Source organism: Idiotropiscis lumnitzeri, chromosome 9 (genome assembly GCF_059441095.1).
Source record: "Idiotropiscis lumnitzeri isolate Australia: NSW breed Sydney's pygmy pipehorse chromosome 9, RoL_Ilum_1.0, whole genome shotgun sequence".
NCBI classification, from domain to species: domain Eukaryota; kingdom Metazoa; phylum Chordata; class Actinopteri; order Syngnathiformes; family Syngnathidae; genus Idiotropiscis; species Idiotropiscis lumnitzeri.
The window spans coordinates 8,734,268-8,756,181 of NC_142399.1; the positions used below are offsets into that span (position 1 = coordinate 8,734,268).

At 41.8% G+C, this 21,914-nt stretch overlaps 1 protein-coding gene and 1 long non-coding RNA gene across 4 annotated transcripts in view; one reads left to right on the plus strand and one right to left on the minus strand.

Annotated features, from left to right (window-relative positions):
- Window positions 1–403: 403 nt before the first annotated feature.
- Window positions 404–21,914, minus strand: part of LOC148330129 (uncharacterized) — a 38,896-nt gene continuing 17,385 nt past the window's right edge. For all 3 annotated transcript variants that reach the window (XR_015845127.1, XR_015845126.1, XR_015845128.1), the window contains exons 3-4: window positions 2,210–2,285; window positions 404–1,056 (exon numbers count right to left, since the gene is read on the minus strand). This is a non-coding gene — a long non-coding RNA (uncharacterized LOC148330129). The remainder of the gene's footprint in view (window positions 1,057–2,209; window positions 2,286–21,914) is intronic.
- LOC148330130 (uncharacterized) lies at window positions 7,193–18,062 on the plus strand. The gene is made up of 3 exons (XM_088305265.1): window positions 7,193–7,368; window positions 7,549–7,740; window positions 17,475–18,062. Exons 1-3 carry the CDS (start codon window positions 7,193–7,195, stop codon window positions 17,662–17,664), a joined length of 558 nt encoding a protein of 185 aa, XP_088161391.1. The 3' UTR covers window positions 17,665–18,062.

A 21,914-nucleotide genomic window follows, 5' to 3' on the forward strand; every position in this document is an offset into this window, starting at 1 on the left:
TCTTCATTAAAAATCTTTTTTAATTATTTTAAAAAATGATCATTGTCAGTGTACTTTACAAAGACCCTATTAGTTTTTTGTTTGCACTTGGCTAAAATCCTTTTCGATCAGACCTCAAAAGCCGCAGCATGCAAAAAGTTCCATTTCCAAGCAGTCTGTTCCATAAACTGTTTTGTTGGGCTATCGACTAGTTGTCACCACAATCGACTAAACGTATCTCTGATGCCAAATGAAAGGCTTGTGGAGGTCGTTGGACCATTTGATTCCATTTGTCTTGAACCTCATACGCTCCGAATGGGCAACTATTATTTTTAAACACATTTGCATGTACATTTGGTTGTATGCAAACTAAACATTTTAAGTTTACACATAAATTCTGTATATTGTGTATATATATATATATATATATACACAATATAAAGCATGATGATGACATTACAAAGAACTGAGCACCTTTCCTTCACTGATGAAAAGGAGGCATGATTGAAGACGCCGCAGGAATTGATGGCAAGTACTGGCTGTTAAGTAGTCGTAATATGTGACAACACAAAGCAAGGTTGAAATGTTTTGGTCATATTTCCGAAAGACATGTTTGATGTCAACTCAAACAACAACATCCTGACTGTGTCACATGTGACACCGCTTCACTTAAAACTGGCGCCTTATTCCAGCCGGAGGGCATTTGGAACCGGTCCAAACAGGAGTCAACATGAGCAGAAAACCTTCAACCTTTTATGAGACCGTCACAAGTGTCAGGAAAAAATCTCCTAGAACATCTGAAATTCATTCAGGGTTCATCAGACGCTTTAAATGCAGCCGGTTGTGTTTAAGGTGATTGGTGGTGAGAGAAATCGGACTGATACCAGCTCTTCAAAAACTGTTGACCTGGATCAGTCTTGCAGGTTGCCCGTCCATAACTCCACTGAGTGCCACAGTGCTTCTTCACACGACGGCGGATGAAAATGTTGATGCGTTCTGACAGACGAGGCTCGACGGACTTGACGTGATGGCTCCGTGCGGACGTGATTGGCTTCGGGCAGCGCGCTGATGGCGGAGCTGAAAATAAAATGGTCAAACAACACATTCTCTACTGGAGTTGAAAAGGTTGAACGGCAGACTTTATCGCTCTGTGTCGTAACATCTGCAATAAGTGTGACGAAAACGTTTATTTCGGAAGACATTTAACACCTTGTTGACGGTTGGCGAGGACCCCCGGCGGGCTCCTTGTAGGAATCTGCCTTGTGGCCTTGATGATTACGCAACTTGCGTGGGTGGCCAGGGCCGTGAATCTGAACTGATTCCAGATTTGGTTTTTTTTCAAAAACAGATTCATCAGCTCATCGATAACAATTGACAAATTAATCGATTATTAAGATAATCGTAAAATAATGGAAAAATGTGCAGCAAATCCATGTGATCCGAATCGGTATCGACTGATCTGCCTCGTGGAATCGGCAGCAATAAAACCTTGATGGGCTCACACCTCATAAAAAGATTTTTTTTAACCTTTCACTTGAAAAACTAACGATTGCAAGCGCATTACCGGCGAAACAATGAGGTCTCACCTCCGCAGCAACGCGTATCATGCACTGCTGCCGCGTCTATTTTTGACTCACATAAATCAACGACCGTTATTCAAAATAGGATTGTGAATAATACTCGGCAGAACCATCAGTCGTACAAGTTTTGCTCATGACAAATACAGGCCTCACATACATGGTCGTGTTTTTTTTTTTTTTTTAATCATGCATTTAGGTTCACGAGACTGGGGAATGTTTTAAAATTCCACCCCTCCAACCCCCCCCCCCCCCACCTCCCGTAATTCAACAACAACAGTTATTGTAAAAATGAAGCCACCACCCCGTGTGCTGTGTCAAGAATTTCCAGGAATGACTATTTTGGACACGATGCTCACATTTCACACCCATTTCCATGTCGAAAAGCCTCCAACCTCTCGCTCAGAAGTTTGAACACGCCGTGGGCGACGTGCCGCACCTCCTGCAAACGGGGATTATTTGTAGCAGGGCGCCTGGCGCTGTAACAGCTGCCTTGTGTTGGGGATTGTTGCAGAGAAGGGAGGGAGGGGGGGGAGTGATTGGCTGCACTTGCCGGCCATAACATACATACGCTGTCTCTCAGTGAACAAAAAACAACTATTGAGCTGTGTAAAAAGTCACAAAGCAACACAAGAGCATGAGATGATCCTCACCTGAGGGGCTTCAGCATGACACCGACTCCGTACGGGCACGAGAATGGCGCAGGGAGTTGTGTTTGTCACCAGGAAGCTGCAGGGGACAGCTATTTTATTTATTTTTATGGCAAAGGCATCACAGGATGAATTCAGTTGCTTTGTTTATTACCGGCACTGATCATTTCATTTATACCTAATCACGAGATACCTTACAAAATCTATATCAGAAACAAAGATCGTATCGGTTCATCTAATTGCACTGAATCATTTGAATAGGTTCCTCACAAAGAATTGTTGAAGGTTGAACTTTTTGGGCCATATTTCCAAAAAGACATGCCATGTAGTGCGTATTACAAGATTGTAAAGAAATGCTTTGTATGACGATTCTCCAACTTTTTTCCAGCAAATGCCACAGAGGCCAGTCAGAGGCTTTATTCCTAGAAAGTCACATCATGCGCCATCAACACAGTTTAAATATCAACACTGTACTCGAATCACGGAAAATTAAAAGCTATTTGAGTAAGAAATTTGATAGTTGAAGTTCAATTAAAACAAAATAATGTAGCTGATTAGATATTTGAACACAAAATGACAATTATGGATTGTATTTTTTTTTTTTTTTTTTTAAAGAAATGTTGAACCATCATGAATTGCTATCTGCAGGCCAGCAATTTAAATCTGAATCATCACAACAATTTGAGAGCGGGATATACCTTTGCATTCAAGCAAAATTAAAAAAAAAAGAAATATATATATATATTATTTTTATGCCCCTATTTAATTGAATCTTATATAATTTTGCTATTTAACTAATAGACTTATTTTTTTAAATCCACATGTAGTTTCAATTTTGCTTCCTGTTTGTTCAGAAGGATTATCCTGCTGGAGACAAAGGTTACTTGAGGTCAGAGATTTCACAAGGCAGAAACATGATTTGATTTATTTAAATATTTGAAGTGCGATACAGTGGAACTGAAGAATCCTCATACAAATGAAGATGTACTTATACACAGTAGATTTTATATTACATAATTTGTGTTTGTGCGTGTGTTTCAGTAGTCACGTTGGTTTGCTGTAAGGAAGTTCAAAAACAAGAAAAAAAGTTCAAAAGTCCCTTGTCACGTGCCGGCGCGCGACAACCTCTTGACTTGGCACCTTTCAAGTTATCTCTCTGTGTTGCTTTTGTTTTTTTCAGTCCGTCTCTTAGAACTTTCAGGAAATAAAAAATACCGCAAATCACCGCTCGAACAGCATGCCTTTCAAGGCGGGTCACTCCAAAAAAGATGCGCTTTGTCAGTGAGAGCAACAAATGAGCCAGTGTGTCGACGTCCCGCGTGAAAAGCAACAGGCAATTGGAAATAACACGAGTGCTGTTTTCCAATGCAATGGCTGGATTGTTTGATCAAATTTAGGAAATGGACATGGGTCTTATTTCGAAAAGGATTTAACACAGTCGATCAGCTTTCAAAAAAAAAAAAAAAAAAAGAGATTTTTCACGCCACGTCTTTTTAAAACACTTGACTTGACATAAGTTTAAAAAAAATAAAAATCACCAAGATGGAGTCTTGGCTCTAAGCTGGGCCATTCCGGCTTTGCAACATTCCTATTCATGGTTTTCATTTCTATAATTGCTAAATTGGATTGTATGACGGTGAAGGATGGACGGATGGTACTGTATAACTGAGGTCATCATCATACTTAAAGGTGATTGGCCCTTGGGTTTGGGGCTGAAAAATGTTTCTCATACCATTCACACTGAAAGTCGGTCTTCAACTGCAAACTCCTGATCTGATCTGCAAATCCAGATCCACCAAACTATAAGGCACACATGCTAACTAACGACTCGTGACCCGTCCCGCCCACGCCCGTTACAGTGGTCCAAATCGCTGGACGGTGTCGACCCAAAGCATACCACGGGCATTCCAAACACTTTTGCGGGGCGTATCCCAATGTCGTAGAGTTGCAGCTGTTTGCAGTCTCACCCATTGTTAGTGCGCCATTCTAAACTCTTTAGACCAATAGCGAGCCTGCAAAGCGTGTCGGAATGTGAACCAGCGCAGGGCGTAAACAAAAGCGTGAATAAAGCGTGTTTATAATGAAAGGCGACATTTATCATCAGTAGCTGTTGAAGCGCGCCCATTAAGCTCGGCTCAAATGCATAATTAAAGCGCTTGGTGGGAATTTATTAGGACGTGGTGAGAACGCAGACACTTCCTGTCTTGACGTGCTTAATAAGTGCAGGCGTCGTGATCGCCGTGCACTGCTGGACGCGTTGCTTATTTAACACGCAGGTATTTATTTCTGGTGCGGGCCACCTGTTCCCATGAATCCTATCGATTTAGAACCACAGCCGACACAAGATGGACGACATTAGCTGAAGTGAAAAGGCAAGTGATTGATACGGAGCCTCAGTTTTCAAACGCTACTCTTATTTTTTAATAAAACTCAACTAATGTTCCAGTATTGTCCCCGTCAGTGTTTTTCACATGACAGTATCATCAAAATTTGAAAGAATTCTCTCTTCTCTGCACCATAGCAAGACCACTATCGTTCTTTTTTTTTTTTTTTAATGCCATATCGGTAAATGATTTGTTCTCTCGCTGCTGTCTTCCATCATTTCTTTTTTTTAAACTTGGTGTCAGTGCTTAGAAGCTACAAATTCCCTCATTGGCGTCTTTCCGCACAAACACAAATCACGACAAGCTCAAGACTGAAAAAGTCCTGCCAACGACAAGTTTACAAGACATTTACGTATACAAACGGTAAACTTTCGTATATTGTGTAACTTCTGGCAAATGCACCTGGAAAGTATCTTTCGAAGATCAGGAGATTTATCGTTGTATATACGCTCAGAGGGCCACGACATTAGGTACACCATCTATTGGGATTCGGGATTATTATTGGATGTCACCGTCACATTTTGCGAATTGTGAACTATCTTTTCATGGCAACCTCTGACAAAATGACATTTAGTGACAATGTAAAGCAGTCCGTGTACAACTTGTTCAATGCGATCCTCTCAAAACAATTCAACACAGCTGCTCATGGCAACAAAAGTGAGCACACCCCTCAGTGAAAATTCCCAAATCGGGTCCCATTAGCCATTTTATGCTGATCAGAGTTACAGTGACGTTACTTGTTAGCGTTGCAAGGGCTCAGGTGTGAATGGGCAAGAGGTGTGTTCATTTTGGGGTTATCACACTCTTTTAACGATTCGAAGTACAATATGGCACCTCGTGGCAAAGAAGATTAACAAAAAAGAATTGTTGCTCCACCAGCGTCCAAATCTGGAAGAAAGCATGACGGATAAAAGATGATGGACAGCAAAGCCCCAGAATACAAGCAGAAATGACCCCTTCCTGTGGTCTGACGAGACCAAAATCAAATTATTTGGACCAGATAGTGTCAAGCATGTGCGCCTTTTTCACTAACCGACACTCACTTTGATGGACATTCCAAAATACTTTGCCAGCATGCACACCCAAAATCGAACTGGAAGTTGGCCCTTTTGGTTTGAAGCTTTTGTTTTGTTGGGCTTCTATGTTGACAAAGTTCAACTTGAGTGAATGCACCCAAATCAGCCTCTAATCAAATCATTTAATAACAGACAGATGCGTGAAAATTAATGACAAATTATTTTTGCCTATGGGGGAAGCATTCCCGTTCATCGCTATTTATAACTTCTTTTTTTTCCCCCCAATGATTCTTACATAAACCAACAGACGTTTTTTTGTATGTGTTCCTTATATGAGTATAGATGAAGACAACCACGGTCATTTCATTGAGACGAAGAGAGTAGAGGAGAAGTGGTCCTTGTTGTAAGAGGCAAACAATCCCACGTCAAGGTCAGGATGTTTCTCATCATTGATTAGCAAATTTGACAGAGCCTTGGTGCTCCTCTCGCACTCCTCCGAGACACACCCTGGCCATAATGACCAGTGCTGCAGCAGACGACACGCTGATGACAACGTCCATCACACAAGCACACTGCTCACTTGGGCCTCGCAACTGTCACGGTGTCCCAAAGAGACTGTAAAATAGTTCAGATGACAAAATGGCCGCCCCATGAGATGACTAAAAACCGGGGGGATTTTATTGCTTAACTCGTGTTACGTAAATGTAAGTATTCATCAGAATGCCATGTTTTGACGACTGGTTCTGCATAGAAGATATTCTCGTAAAGACATTTTTGGGCTTGACTTCGCTTTTGAGCCACTGTCATACTGGAATGTTGTCATTAAAGCGCTTTTACGACCGTGGTAGTGGAATCAAAGTCCCTGACAAACTTTCCGGTTGAACCGGGGGTCCATTTATTTTGTCTACGTTCTTGTTTGATCAATGAACTATAAAGTTTCCCACAGTTGAACACAAATACACACGGCAGCAAACTGTTGCCTAAACGGCGGTCAAAAATCTTTTCCTTTTGTGGTCCAAACATTCCTAAAAAAATAATTCCTACTGAAATACACTTGGTCATCAATTAAACAAAAAAAGTAAGAAACTGTACAACCAACATTCGCTATATCTGGATTTTGCAAATCTGGTCTAACACAACTGCACGTCTCAGGCAAACATCGTCAGCAAATTTGAGCATTTTCGAAGAAATTGCAATCCCTCCACAGGTGGGCAAGCATAGACAAAACCATTTTAGCCGCTTAACAGTGAGCCAACTCTCCACTCTCACTCATTTGCTGACACCCACGTCACTCACCCGGCCAGGCTTCACCTTTTATAGCAGCACGCATTCAAAGTCACAGATACTACAATGTAGAGTGAGAGGAATAAAAATGAATATCTTGGCTTCAAATGCATACAGCATTATGTATCGGTATTATATGTAAACCTGGTTGCTACTTCGCTGATTTCTTTCCATTTCATTTTCATCCTTGTACTGCACGGGTGTACCTAATGTTTTGTCCGGCGAGTGTAATGCCGTCCTGGTGACATTCAGCATAAGCGGCGCTCGTCAGCAGAGTATCGATCGATGTGCCGCGGAAGCAGATGTGGCGTCAGCGGATGCGAGTGGCAGTCATAGCAAGCTGTCAGCAAGGTGAAGGCCGCGCGGTGACACAGCTGGCTGACAGCTCGCCTCCTCTCGATACAAATGAGCTTCTTCGGCATCCTCCTGCTGCCTCGCCTGCTTCTGCTACGGCCACGGCCGCCGCACGCACGTCACCGTTAGTTAAACATGCTTCTGTCGAATTAATGGTGATAGTCTCGCTCGCGTCTGTCTTTTCCATGTGTGGGATTTTCCGCAGCCGTGTCCATTATTGGTTACAATTTGCGATGAGGCTTTGCAGAGTGTCCCGTTCACAATTCTTTTTCTTCTTTCTTTTCCATTTGTTTGTGTCAAACAGATGCTTCATCACACGCTCGCATGCTCGGCTGAGCGAGTACGAAGCCGCCCAAATAGATGAGCTGTCACTGTCACCGCGAGCCCCTATCGAGTGTGTGCGACGTAAGCGTGTGTATTTTTGCTGGTGTGTCAACGACGCCACTTGGAAAAGTTGGAACTTTGCTGGAAATTTTCGGATTTGGGCCACAACACGGTGAGCACTTGCATAATCTAATGCAGGCGTGAGGCAAACTACGGCGCGGGGGCCACATGCGGCCCGTTAAACGTTTTAACCCGGAAGAAGACGAGCATTTTGCTCTCGGGATTTTTTTTTTTTTTTTGTATTTTGTTTTATATATATATATATATATATATATATATATATATATATATATATATATATATATATAAATATATATAGCTAATACAGAAGGCATATTTTGTGTCTGCAACTCCATGTGGTTGCTGGGCTGATTTGGACTGGTTTCCTTGACAACCAAGTGTGACACCACAGCCGTTTTCTTATCTGCATTGCTAGTGATTAAGCAACATTCTTGTTCCCATGATTTATGAGGAACAAGATGAAAAAAAAAAAAAAAAAAAGGAGGGGGCGGGGGGCTCATTTCATCTCGTTTGCCTGTAGTCAGGGAGAGTACACCGATTTCTTTTAATTATTTTTTTGACCTTCACTGTATCGGCTCCAGGCTTCATTCTGCAGCCAGTCACTTGTTTCAGCCACATGCCTGTTGTTGATTTGAATTTATTTAATCCGAGTGTGTGTTTACATGTGGAAATGAAGTCATTTTTACAGTGTGAGTAAAGACAGATGTGCTGAAGACGGATATTGTGATGACTATGGACGCACTGGACTGAACAACACCCTCCACAACCCTTTCATTTTGAACCCGACTAATTTTTTTTTTTTTAGAAAACTTAATGTAGTGTACTTTATATGACCAATTTAAAAGATAAGATCCTGCACAAATTTTGCGAGGAAAGATATTAATCAGCGGAGATTTACGTTTAAACAGATTTGATGTCTTGCCGAGTTGAAGGAAAACACACGGCTAAACTAGAACAATGTGTGTGGATGTCTCATATGATATCATTGAAAATCAACAATGTTCCTTCACTACGTCCAGCGAAATAACCACACGGGGGTTGGAGAATGAAGTGAAAAATGTTAGTTGACCTCAGCTACTTCAGATATGTTTGGAAAATCAATGCTCAGACCTGAACAAATTTTGAATGATGGACCTCGTGAGGACCACTTAGGGTGGACATTTCTCAATATTAGTCGTATACTTGCATACATACGTGATAAAAATAGTGGCCGGATGTTTAAATAGGATTCAACCTGATCTCAAACATCTTTTGTTGGATGTCATTTATCGTTCTTCCACTGAACAAATTGGTGAAAATGAGGCGAATGATAACAAAACGTACAGAAAATCAGAAACCAGTCAATTGCTAGCTATGCCACCCCAAAAATGCACCTTCCCCAAGTTTTAGAGTGCCTCGTTATCTGCCATGAGTGTGCGCACGTCATGCAGAGAAAGGCGGAAACGAAAGAAAGTTTTTTTTTTTTTTAAAGTTCAAGCTTGCTCCCTTAAAAGCGCCTTGTAATTGGTTGTGAGTGTGCACATGTCACAGGTGATGAGCGATATGTCCGACGTGACAGCCAGCACGTGGCCAGGTGCTTTGCAGTGGCATGGCCACTTGCACCAATTTGTCCAAGGTTGTAAGAGTGGTATTTTATTTAAAATTAAGCCGCTGTCTTTTCAACACATTCAGCAAACACACTCACAGTATTGAGAGCAGAGAGAACTGCTTTGTTTTTTTTTTTCTTTGTTTCATTTTATATACATTTTTTTTACTTCTCTTTGATATGTCAAATTTTCAAACCATTTATTTTCACTTTTTATGGACTGTAAAGTTTCGTGACTCAACCGCGTAATTAAGAGTAATACGCAGTAGGCTGAAGTAACTAGACAAATACCCATCATCGTTTCCACATGAAATCAATAAGCCATTCTTGCGAGAGTGTTAAAAATGAGCCGCGCGGTGTTATTTTGTGTGGGTGACGCATTTCCTCCAAGCCGTCATTGAAACTTCACAATCCCAATGTTTTTCTCCCCCCTGGCAAAATGTGAAAATGGTCACTCAGGTGTTGACTTTCAGGTGTGTTTTACAATGAAATCCAATTCTGCTCTTCTGGCTAATGAGATGCCCCCCCCCCTTCCCCTTGGAAGGCAATTAAACAATAGACCCTGTGCTCCTGTTCCTGCCAATATTCAGCAGGCACTTGCCTTCTTTCCACATGCGCACGCACACACTCGGAGAAGCACCAATTAGTTTCTTTCTTTTTTGCATAGTGCCTTTTGAAATGCATGCAAATGAAGGTGGTGACAAATTAGCTGGCTCCCCCTCTTATGCCACGCAAGCCCCAAAGGTGTGGACCTGCAGCACTGTATCTTTTTATTGGACTAATTCTTTTACGCAGCAAAGTCACATCCTTCTCTGGGGTATTAGCTTCGAAAGCCGATGAAGGTTTGAATGCGTTTGTCCTGTTGTTGTTTTTGTTTTTTTTTTTTTTTGGAATCCTGTTTTCCCACCCCATGCTTAGTGAACGGACTCAGCTTCAGACAATGATTTAGCCCCCTCTAGTGTGTAAAGACATGATGACGTCCACAAAGCATTCTCATGTGACAGCTTAAGTGCTTTTATTCAAATTTTGCACAAACCAGTGTGAAGAAGAAACAATAAACCAACCACCATGAGGAATCAAATATATTTTTTGAAGTCCTGTTGGATTATGGCACACATTTCATCTGAGTCCATCAGTGCCCTGAGGAGCCATTAGCCACCCGCAGTTCTTGCTCTGCCGCCCCCCAACACACATCATAAAATAAAACACAAGGGGGCGCTATAAAGCAATGCAGCCATTATCCAATTAGCAGGGGGCTCATAAAAAGATTGTATTCGAGCGGCAATAAAATTTAAAACAAACGGGTCTATTTGGTGCACACAGACACATCTCCTCCTCTTCCTCGTCATCTTCATTCCAATTTGCCCTTGTACTACTTTTCCCACATCCCTTTCCCTTGTCTTTCCCACTCGGTGTTGTGGAATATGCTAATAAGCTATGCACCGGCAACTCCCTGGGTGAGGATCACTTATTAAAAGCATAGTTGGGAGGGTTTATGCAAATGAGGCCAAATCAAAGCAAGCGCTAACCCCCACTTCCCTATTGCATGTGTTGTCATAGTTTCTTCCTCATATTGCTTTTTGTTGTTGTTACTTCTTCCGCCTTCACCTCAGAGCTCGGCCCGTGTCGCGGGGGCCTATTTTTAACGGGCGGATTTATCTCTCGCCGTGATGCAAACAGTTTGCTCGTCTGCAAAAAAGGAAAACTTTCATTTCCTGTCGAGTGGATTGACAGATTTGTTAGGAGGAAAAGATGGATAATATCCGCCGCGGCCGAAGGCTGCCATGAAGTAGTCTGACACAGACACTGATTAAGCCTCTCGAGATCTGAGGGGATTGCGGGTCTTAGTTGGGAGAGGTGGTGCTGGGGTGGAAGAAAAAAAAAAAAAACATGCGTCAAATAATATAAAAAAAGGGAGAGGGCTGAGGAACAAAAGTGTAAATTGGATTGGACGGGATGAAAAAGGTCCTGTGGGTGGTCGCCTTTAGCATGCTGCGCAAACATCATTTGTGCTTATTTGAATTCAGACCATTAGGTAGACGGTTTGCTTTTATTTTCGGGATATTTTTGAGGGGAAGTGTCATTCCTTCCCAAATCAGCTCTGCTCAAGTATTGTAATGAAGGAATTAATTAGACCTCTTGACACGCATACGGGTTTATATTTATACCACTGTAATGTACCCCCCCCCCCCACCCCACCCCCCCGGCCCGTAGCTCACCTCGAGTCCCACTAATTTGGATTGCAGAGGCGAGTCGGTCATGTTCCATATTTATTTCCACTGTCAAGGAGCAGAGGTCACGCCTCCCTCAGGCAAACGTGCGCACTCGGCAGTCTTTCTTTGGGTGCTAAATATCACCTGGTGGGGTCCCCATGCCGGCCCACATTCGAGTCCTGGTGAGTCAATCGAAAATGACTCACTGCATCACTTCAAGCTGAGCGCAGAAATTAACTCGATTGAATTTTTGTTTACACTTGAAAGGCAACAGAATTCAGTCACGCCTCACACGTAAGTGCAGATGACAATTACGAGGCAGTAATATCACCAGTACAGTCCACAGTCCTCCGAGGTGGGCAGAACCGAATGGCATCAATGGCGTTTTTATTTGAAAATAACACAACAGGGCACCAAACATTTAAGTAGTCCGCATCCCAGCAAAACTACACGAGGCCGCGATATACCCTCCATTGACATTGCTGTAAATTGCCAAGTCAAAACAAATTCAGTTCACGACTTCACAGCCGAAATGTATTTTTTCTTAGCTTGCTCGAAGCGCAGCAACGTCGGTTGACAGAAATGGCTTGGATTCGACTTTTTTCATGCGACTTTTACCTGGTCACTTGCTGCTGGGCAGAATTAATGAAGCACAATGCCAGAAGTGACAGAAAGAAAAATGTATTGAATATAAAACAGGTATTAGAATGAGAAGAGTGATATCTGGTGGGCTGCTGGCTGCTTGCCCGAAATGCAACGATCGCTTCCAAACAACATTGCTAGCACGGGTGTCAATCGTTAACGCTCAGTACGGGTGCTGAACATCACGGAAGTTCTGTCATGTCAAGGTAAGCAGAGCTGCAGTGTTAGCACAGATTAGCACTAGCAACGACTGTTACTGGCACCGTTTTATGATCAAGAGAATATCCAAGCTAAGCTAAGATTCAGAAGGTTATTTGTGTTTTGCATCGTCACGCACCAGAACGCAAATTGACAAAATGAAATTTGATAGCTTGGTGATGAAGTGCTGCCTCCACAAGTGAAAATGGAATCAAATCATACATTAAATAGCAAGGGGTGGATTCTCTAACTACGATGAATATTAAGTCGCTGCTCGCTTTGTCGCATGGCCTTGCTCCACCCCCCCAGTCGTCATAGAAGCAAAACCCACACGGAAATTCCTCAGATATTTTATTTCATGCATTTGGAATGCACGTCACCTTTTATTACGCAGTTTTCAATTGTTAATCATAATCATGTCTGCCTCAATGTTTAAGGAGAATGTTTGACTTGTACGCATGTTAACAACTTGTATGCAAATCTTTTGCTTTTATCATTCTTGGACGAAGCACGCAAGACTCGCTAACATGTGTACTGAGTAAAATAAAAGACCATCCCTCGGGAATGTTTTTGTTCTTTACGTTTGAACGTACGCTCCGTGTTACAGTGAGGTACCCTGAACTGCATCATGACGTATTAGACGCGAGGTAAAGCCTCCCTTGGGGTCTCGCTGCTGTACAGACATTAAAAATGGATGACAGATAGTTGACACGGGGAGGGAAAATATTTAAATAAGCTTCCACGTGGCGACCATGACATGTTTCTGGGTTCTCATGAGGATTTCGTGAGAAAATCACATGCAGTACATTAATAAAGGGGCTGTTTTCCTATAGTTGGCGGATTATAAATAAACTGAGTGAGTCAGAAGCGGGCCGTAATTGTTCCCACTTCCCGCATTTTTACGGCCAAAAGACACGCTGTATCAAAGGGCGCAACAACAGTTGAGGGTGCTATTTCTGTATTTAATACTGCGCGCGCCGCACTATGAGAGGCGCATGCTAGCTCGCGCATGCTAGCTCGCGCATGCTAGCTCGCGCATGCTAGCTCGGTACGGTATCTTGATTTTTAGGTACATCTGATTCACAGCAGATCCCGCCAAAGTGTATTAATGTAGAAAGTTTGCACTTCTCTGGGGAATCAAATTTAAATGTGTAACTCCTCACGAGCGCAGTGAAAGAAGCTATGGGGGGATTATGAAATCCGGCCCCTTGCCGAGAAAGGAGCTTCACGACGGAAATGTGCGTTCTGGGGCATCATAATGCTTGGGAAAATTCTGAAGCATTTGCTTTCATAGAAAGTGTAATTGTAAAGTTAAAATCAATTACAGAGATCATCAAATTATTGTCCGTCCTTCCCAACAGAGCTGCCTGCTGTCTTCCTGTCATTCACTCGCTGGCGCAACTGAGGTCGCCTTGTATTTTAAATATGATATGATCGTACTTCACTAGAGGATACGGCAATCTGCACTAATGAATTAGTGTGATCACAAACACACACACACACACACACGCACACACACACCCCCCCACACACACACACGAGTGTAGCATATTGACTCTTTGCTACACTCACGCTGATATAGTTACACAGAATCAGGTCTACATTAGTGACAAACGCAGTTCAATAATGTCTCCGTCTGGATGAAAGCAGCCCCCCACCCCCATAAAACCATCAGAGGGCAATCGATGTGCTTTCATCCCCAGGACGGAAATTGCACTCATACGGCTGCAACTCTGTGACGGTCCCCCATCCAAAGCCAAATCATTAACATCAAGCTCGCGGGAAAGAAATCAAAATGTCAGCCCGCTCTGCAATCTCGGGGCAGATGACGATCGCCGCCATTCCTCAAACACTTTCATTCTCATCGTATCAGGCGGAGGAGCAGCGTCTCCTGCTGCCGACTCTTAACTGTATTCAACATAGAGAACGGCGGCGTGCTGGGCGACGACGCATGTTCAAGAACTTTTTAAAGAATTATTGAACATACGGAAAAGCCGCTCAGACTTTGCGCCATACTTGGAGACAGGCGACATGAATAATGGCGGCGTGTTCCCCAAAGGCCTCATTACTTTCTACATGATTACTTCACATGAAAGCGACAAGCGATGTTGACAAAAGTGGAAATTAAAGGTGATCTTGTAAAATGATCTCAAAAGTTATTCTTGTGAAAATATTGAGTTTAGAGCATCGGGTCACCTATTTACACTTAATGTTCCGATTATGAGTTGGGAAGTTTCCAATTTATTTGATATCAACGCTTGGAAATTCGCCCAGATATATATTACATGCTTAATGTTTGGTGCTGACCCACTTTTGGGCTCTTTAATGATTCAGAGTTCTTGATGAATCCTGACAAACTTCTGCAAGCTAGTAGCATACAATTCAATTCATTGCTTTTTATATAGCAGGGAATAAAAGAGAAAAGTTTTATCAAGGCTGTTTTTAGATTGAGCAGGTTTAGGACGGTGCTACTTACGCATGAAAATGGACACAAACAGATTATCAACGGAAGCAACCGCAATAGACAGGATTGTTAACATCTTGAAAGTATGCAGTTGAAAAAAAAATATTTTTGTCATAATTGCGAAAACCTCCACTTCTAACTAACATTAGGATATTAGTAACATGATCTGTGAAATAAAAAAAAAAAAAAAAACATCATCCCTCTTTGGCGCAATATTGTACCTTTAATTAGATTCCCAAGAAACCACCGCGCCCGAAGAAAAACAACCAATCACAAACAGGAGGCGTGACTGACAAGATGTCTTATTCGCCGTACACACGTGGCCACATCTCAAGTTGCCCTTACGCTGACCTTTGACCTTGGGCTGCAGGAGCCATTTGGTACACATAAATTCCTTTAATTTAGTAAAAAAAAATATCAACCTTATATTCGTGTGGGCCGTATGTATTGATGTCGAATGGAAGTGGAATGAAGTTTGACTTATTTGTTTTACTGGTTCGTTACGATTCATGTGCGATATTGCGCCTTATAACCCAGTGCACCTTATAAGTGGACATTTCCCAAAAGAGAACTGTTCATTGAGACTGTGCCTTATAGTCCGGAAAATGTTACATGTTCCAAGTTTGTATACAAAAAAAAAAAAAAGGAAGATATTTCGTAAAACTTAGACCAAGGAGAACTTTTCCAAAAGATCTTGTCAACTGTTTCTGGAGACCGACCTCCTCCTGAGTACACGGGCCACGCAAGTGTTTACGTTAAGAGCATAAAACACATTATTTATTTATTATTTATGATTATTATTTCGTTGTTAGCCGCCGAAACAACGATAGCAAGGTCAATACTCATTGAATGTCACAGTGTTTTTTCCAAAAAGAAAAATCCATCAGGAGATGACGTATTTAAGTTTGCTGAAAATCTATTAAAAACCTGCCGTAGGGGTTGTTGTTGTTTACCTCATTATTTGGCACTCTACACATGCCCATCCGACATTTGACATCTTTTAAATGTCAGAAAATAATCAAAAAGCCCAACAGGTCTACCCACCCAGATAAACTGGACGCATGCCTAAAAGCGACTCAAGATGTACTGTTCTAGAAACCGCGTCGCCGTGCACCGGGAGTGGCGACGGCAAAAGCACACATCAAATGAAAAGGACCACGTCCATAGAATTGGAAAACATACCGCAGGTTCCGCTTCAACGTCTCTGGACTCAGAGCGCACGTTGCGCAAATAAGATGATAATTTATTGGCGTTGCTGCGAATGTTCAAACGTTCAAGCGTTTGATCATCTGGCATTCAGGGTAAGTCCTATGTAAGCCAAGGCCCGGGATGCGTCCTACAAATATAACTTTGCATTTATATACGATATGGACAAATACAAACAGGCGTCTTTGCATCCCGTTCATCTCATGTTACTTATTGTTCCTCTCTTTTTTTTTTTTTTGCAGGATTTGCTCTAATCCTAACACAGCTCACTCTGTGCACATATATCATCTCCAAGAACCCATTTGAACTGTTTACGGTTGCAAAAGCAATTACAAAATCTAAAAACACCATCTCCAACACCCAAGCAGACGAAGCGCAATTGCTGTGATTATTCTCCAGCAACGGCGAGTAATTATTCTAGTAAATCTTTTTCAGCATTATCAACTTGAGAGCCATTACGCAAGGCCATCCAATCCGAGACGTCAATCTGACGTCGTCTATACCAAAATATATTAGATATTTCGTTTTGAATCGCTCGTTTCGACTGCGTGGGGCATTTTGGATATTAGTTTTGTGATCAGAACACATTAAATGTGTCCACAAGGGTCCAGACATATTCATTTGAAAAGCCAGGAATAAAAGTCCACAGCATTTTGAAGGCAAAGAAACTTTCCAAAGCTTCACTAGAGGGAAGGTTCCAATAAAAGACTGATAAAATATTCATCACGGTTAAATCAGAGGAAAGGAAAATGAAAATTAAGATGCTATTTCTCATAGACACAATGGGGATCAGTTTGGCAAATATATGAAATGACAACTATTTTTTTTTCTCCATTTATTGTTTACACCAGATGGTAAACGCTGCAGTGTGTATGCCAGGCCAGTAGTTGGCAGTGTAGCTTTTGATTAAAACAGCACAAAAACTTTTTTTTTCCCCCCATGTAGAAAACTGCTTGTATTGACAGGCCCTTATTTTTGGCTTCCCTCAAAACTCGGAAACTAGCTCTTCTTCCAGCTGATGCTAACGAAGTTAGCGTTACTTTTTTTTTTTCATTGGGATTTGGTGTCAGTGGCAGCAGCTAGAAAAAAAAAAAGTGACATTCAAATAATATATCGTTTGGCCATTGTGGGTTAAAAAAGCAAAAATACATTTTAGATTTTCGAACGGTTGCCATGTCAGATTGTCTGATTTGTTGATTCCGCACAGCGCTGCCCTCTCACAAGTGATTATCGAATCGAAATCTGCCTAGCAACACGAGATTGCTGAATTCTGATCGGATAAAAACTCTAACGTAAAAATGCAACATTGGGATATAATCTGACATGAATATGAAGACTAATTATATATACCGAGTGAGGCATAGAGAGTGGATGAATCGGCCGGAGTTTATTGTACTGCATATGGAACCTTGATCTGCTCCAAACAAAAGGAAATGAAATTCTAGCAGGTGAAATCGTATTACTCAAACACACAAGCTTGGCTTTTTAAATCAATGCTGACATATTTTTGCTTCCAGCTCTGAAGTCTACCCCCCTCCTCTTCTCAGAAATGAGATGAGCCGTATGAAAACAACGTGGGCCTCAGCGGACGACCCGACCGCCGGCGTGAGGCGACCAGCGCTGCTCAGCGACCCGAGCAGAAAAACGGCAAAGCGGCGGAGCAGATTGCGGCGCCAACACAGCCAGATCAAACAGCTTGAGGGCTAAAAGGCCAAGACGCGGGACACAAATTGACTTGGGGTGCGAGGGAGAACCCCCCCCCCTCCCCAGTGGGCTAACCTTCACAGTTTATAGACTGGCAGGAAGGCGCTTTTGGAGCCGTGCCACGGTCATTAAAAATCCAGTCACTGTTTATATACATTGTTAGCGCGTGTGACAATTGTGCCTGATGAGGCAATGGCTCGGCTCACCTTTGCAGAGGTGGTAAAAGTAATCCCATTATATACTTGAGTAGAAGTATGTCCTGGTAAAAGTACTGATTCAACTCCAGTACTTAAAAAGGCGATTTTGAAATGTGGCGATCACATTTTTTTGCACCCGAATCCGAGTCCTTTGTTTTCAAGTATTGAGTCGGGATCCGATCCTTTAGCAGAGCATTACGAAGAAAAAAAGAGCACATCCAAATTGATTTACCTTTTATTATTTTTTTTGAATTCAAATAAAGGTATACCACATGATAACATTTCATTTGTCGATAAATCATCAGTGGTTCAAATCAAGGAAACAAATAAAATATTTTATTCTTGACTTTAGAAATCTGATCTTTTTTAGCCGACATGAAGATCACGTGATCAGATCCGGGACAACTTTATACCAAAGTATGAAAGTCAATTATCTTGGATACAAAAAGACTACGCAACTCTGGTCGTTCTTGAGATATAAAAAAAAAAAAGAGACGTAAAATAGACAAATAAGATAAACTGGTTGCATAAGTGTACACACCCTTAGAATTAACCAGCCACATAAAAACTCATCTTAAATGGGATTCATGCTGGCCACCGTAAACTTCAGCAGTTCCTTTACACTTCTCCTTTTTTTTTCTTCCAATACCCAAAAATGTAACACTAAGACCAACTGGAATAAGGAATTGTTCAAAATTCCCTGCACTTTGTCAAAGTGTATCAACTGTAGAAAATCAGCCCCACATCTCGATTCACTTTTGCAACCAAGCACCTCTCGCAAGCTAGCGATGGAGTGACTTCCACACTCATTACACTCCTGACCAATGAAGACTAATTGAACACCCCCGACACTTCTTTTTTTTTTTCCTTTTAACAACGCAGCCACGGGCACTTCTTGTACCGGAAGATTATTTACTGCCACTCAGAGAGCTGCGCTTTACATAACATTAAACCGAAGCAATATGGAAACTGCCTGACGGAGACTCCTCCATCTCCTTTTTCCCACCTCCCCTATTTTAAGAGCGTGGGAGAGGTCCATGCGCAATTAATCTCATAAATCCAACAAGCTTACGATCTTTTTACTTTTAACGACGCATGATCTGAAATTAATGGTCCTCTGCACTTGAAGAAAAAAAAAAATGTTTACACGTGCCTGCACTTATTAGCGACGGAGCAATTTGCAATGTAAATAGCGCACACTTGCGGCGATGCGTTTAAAACGTCAGCCCGGCGCACGGCCGCCACAACGCGGGAGGAAATAAAAGCGCTAATGTGCTCGCGCAGACATCTAAATAAGACCTGCCGAGAGAACGTAATCTTCCCCTGCCATGTTGCCTCATATATTGTGATGCCTCGCCTTGTTTGTTTTGTGTTCGGCTGGCTGCTTTCAAAAGGGAAATGATGGCGATATTTTCTCGTCAAGCGTAATGACCTCCCATTTGGAAATCTTAAAAGTCTGCAAGAGGGCCACGCGGTGCATTTAGATAAGCTCCAGGCTTGAGCGGGCTTTATTCTTCAAGACAAAACACTTTTCACGCAACACAAGTGCAAAACAAATAGAGTATTGATGAAACCTCCAGCACCAAGCAATGAGGAAAGACATATTGCGCGTTTAAAATGCTCCCCGAGTGTATTAATAAGTCGCTGCCATGTTTTTCATCTCAATAGCACAAGGATCAAAAATGATCGAACACTTTGGACCTTATTTCTAGCCTTGCTGAAGCTAGCTCTTTTTAAAGGGTTGTCCCTTGTCCGTGCGAGTAACTGACTGTATCTGCTTCACCATATAATGCTGAACCAATGGCTTTTGTTACCATGACGACCGGGGACAGAGCCCGGACGACCAATGACAACAGAGCAGAAAAATCACAAGCCATACACACTACACTGTGTGTATGTGGCGACGACCAATATAAAATATTTACAGAGCATATAAAAAGTCTACACACCCCCGTTCAGGTGCCAGGTTTTTATAACTCTTTTTTTTGTGACACTTTTTTCACCATTAATGCGACGTATGTCAAGGGGAAGTAACAAATAACTGTGATAATGCGGTTGCATAAGTGTGCACACCCTTTTATAAGCGGATACGTTCATAATCGTAATCACATTCAAATTCAAGTTGTAAATGGGAGTCAGCACGCACCCGCCATCATTCAAAGAGCCTTGAGAGACATTCTAGATTTTTTTTGGGGTGTGTTCACATTCTTCGCTGTTTCGGTTTTATTTCATTACATTTTATTTTAAGCCCAAAACATATCTGAAAACAGGCTTTTGTCAAATACCATATGGCCAGGGCATCAAAAAGTCCTTAGCTCAGCCAATCAGCCCCGAGTACGCCCCTTGTGCTCTCCCAAGTGCATTTTGTGTGATTAATCCATTTTGGATGTTTCTCCTGAAGAGAAAAGGAAGCGAGTCATCAGATTAAATGGCTTGTCGACCTCCTGAGCCACCTAGATGGTTTTACCTCCACAGATGAAACCACTACAACTCCAATTTGATGATCCCATAGCCTAATTGCTGCCAGAAAATGAACTGAACACAAGTGAGGATTGCTTTCTGATCATTTGACCCTCTTTGATGACTGCGGCGACGGTATAATTTTTTTTCTCTGTGGCGTCTGCAGAAAAAGACGATAACGGTAGTAGCACTGTACGCATTTTGAGCATTATATAAGGAAAACAATGAGAAAATAAAAAGTTATTTCAATAGAAATTGTGTATTATTTAACAAAATAACAAATTTGGCAAACACTGGCATTTAAAAAATGGGAAAATGGTCAAAGGTCTTCCAAGAATGACATTGCAATGGCACAAGATGAAAGACAATATTTTGAGGAAAAAGTCGTTATGTTCTGCTGATATTTAAAGGATAGAGTGGTAATATTTGTAAAAAAAAATTCCGAGTCATAATAATAAAAGAATTGCGACATAATTGTTATATTACTGCCAGGGTTGTGTTTATTTAAAGTTTCATGTCATGACTTGTTTTCCTCCATCCTATCTATCTCCACGTCATCTTTCTCGTTAGGTTTTCATTTTCACCTGTTCTCGTCGACCCTGTTCCTTGTGTCAACCAATCAGCTCGCTCCAGCCACTCATGTCTTACCCAGGTGTGTTTGGAAATTCGTTGTAAGTCATGAATAAAGTCATAATTTTATGAGGGTGAAATTATGGGCTACAAGATGAATGAAATTTTGTAATAAATAATGTTTTCCTTCAATAAGTATTTTTTTTTTTCAGTGTGGCCCTCCCATTCCAAAAAGAGTGCTGCTTATTGAAATCCACTGGCGCACGGACACATCAACGGCATGAGCAAGTTTGTCGCAGCCGCTTTCGGGGGATGAGAGGAGAGAATCCATTAATTGAACTTGGTGAAGCAATTATGAAATATGCATGCGGAACTTATTGCGTCAGTAGGACAAAAGTCTATTATTGTCCTGGCTGCTGGTTTTAGCATTGACGTTTTAATTGGTGATTCTCGCGCATTCCTTTTGCGAGGGGGTGGTGGTGGAAATACACTGGGAAACTTTCTAGGACATCTCTGAAAGAACGATCACTTCTAAGCTGCTCATGTACACAAGTACGCGCGCACACACACACACACACACACACACACACACACACACACACACACACATAAATGTTTCCAGCACTTCCGGGGACTTTTAGCATGTTGATTTCTATTCTCGCCTGGCCCCCAAAGTAAATGCACCTTGCTTTACAACAAGCCTTCACAACAAAATGACAATTTATGTCGCATAAAATGGACTTTTTGTTCTTAAAAAAAAAAAAAAAAAAGAAGAGGTGAGTTCCCACAATGTGGCTGTGTAAACACTTTAATGTCCCCACTGCATAAGAAATAGCTGCTGCGAGCACACACACAAGCAGAGTTATTGAAATGAAGTCGACTGAGGGAGCTCAGCGACGCTGTTGATTAAACATTAAGGAAGAGATATAATGCCATTTTACCATTGTGAGTTATCCCGGCCCTTTGTGCTATCATTTCATCTTTGCCCTTGAACTCAAAATGCGTGGCTGTCTGACAGGATGGAAG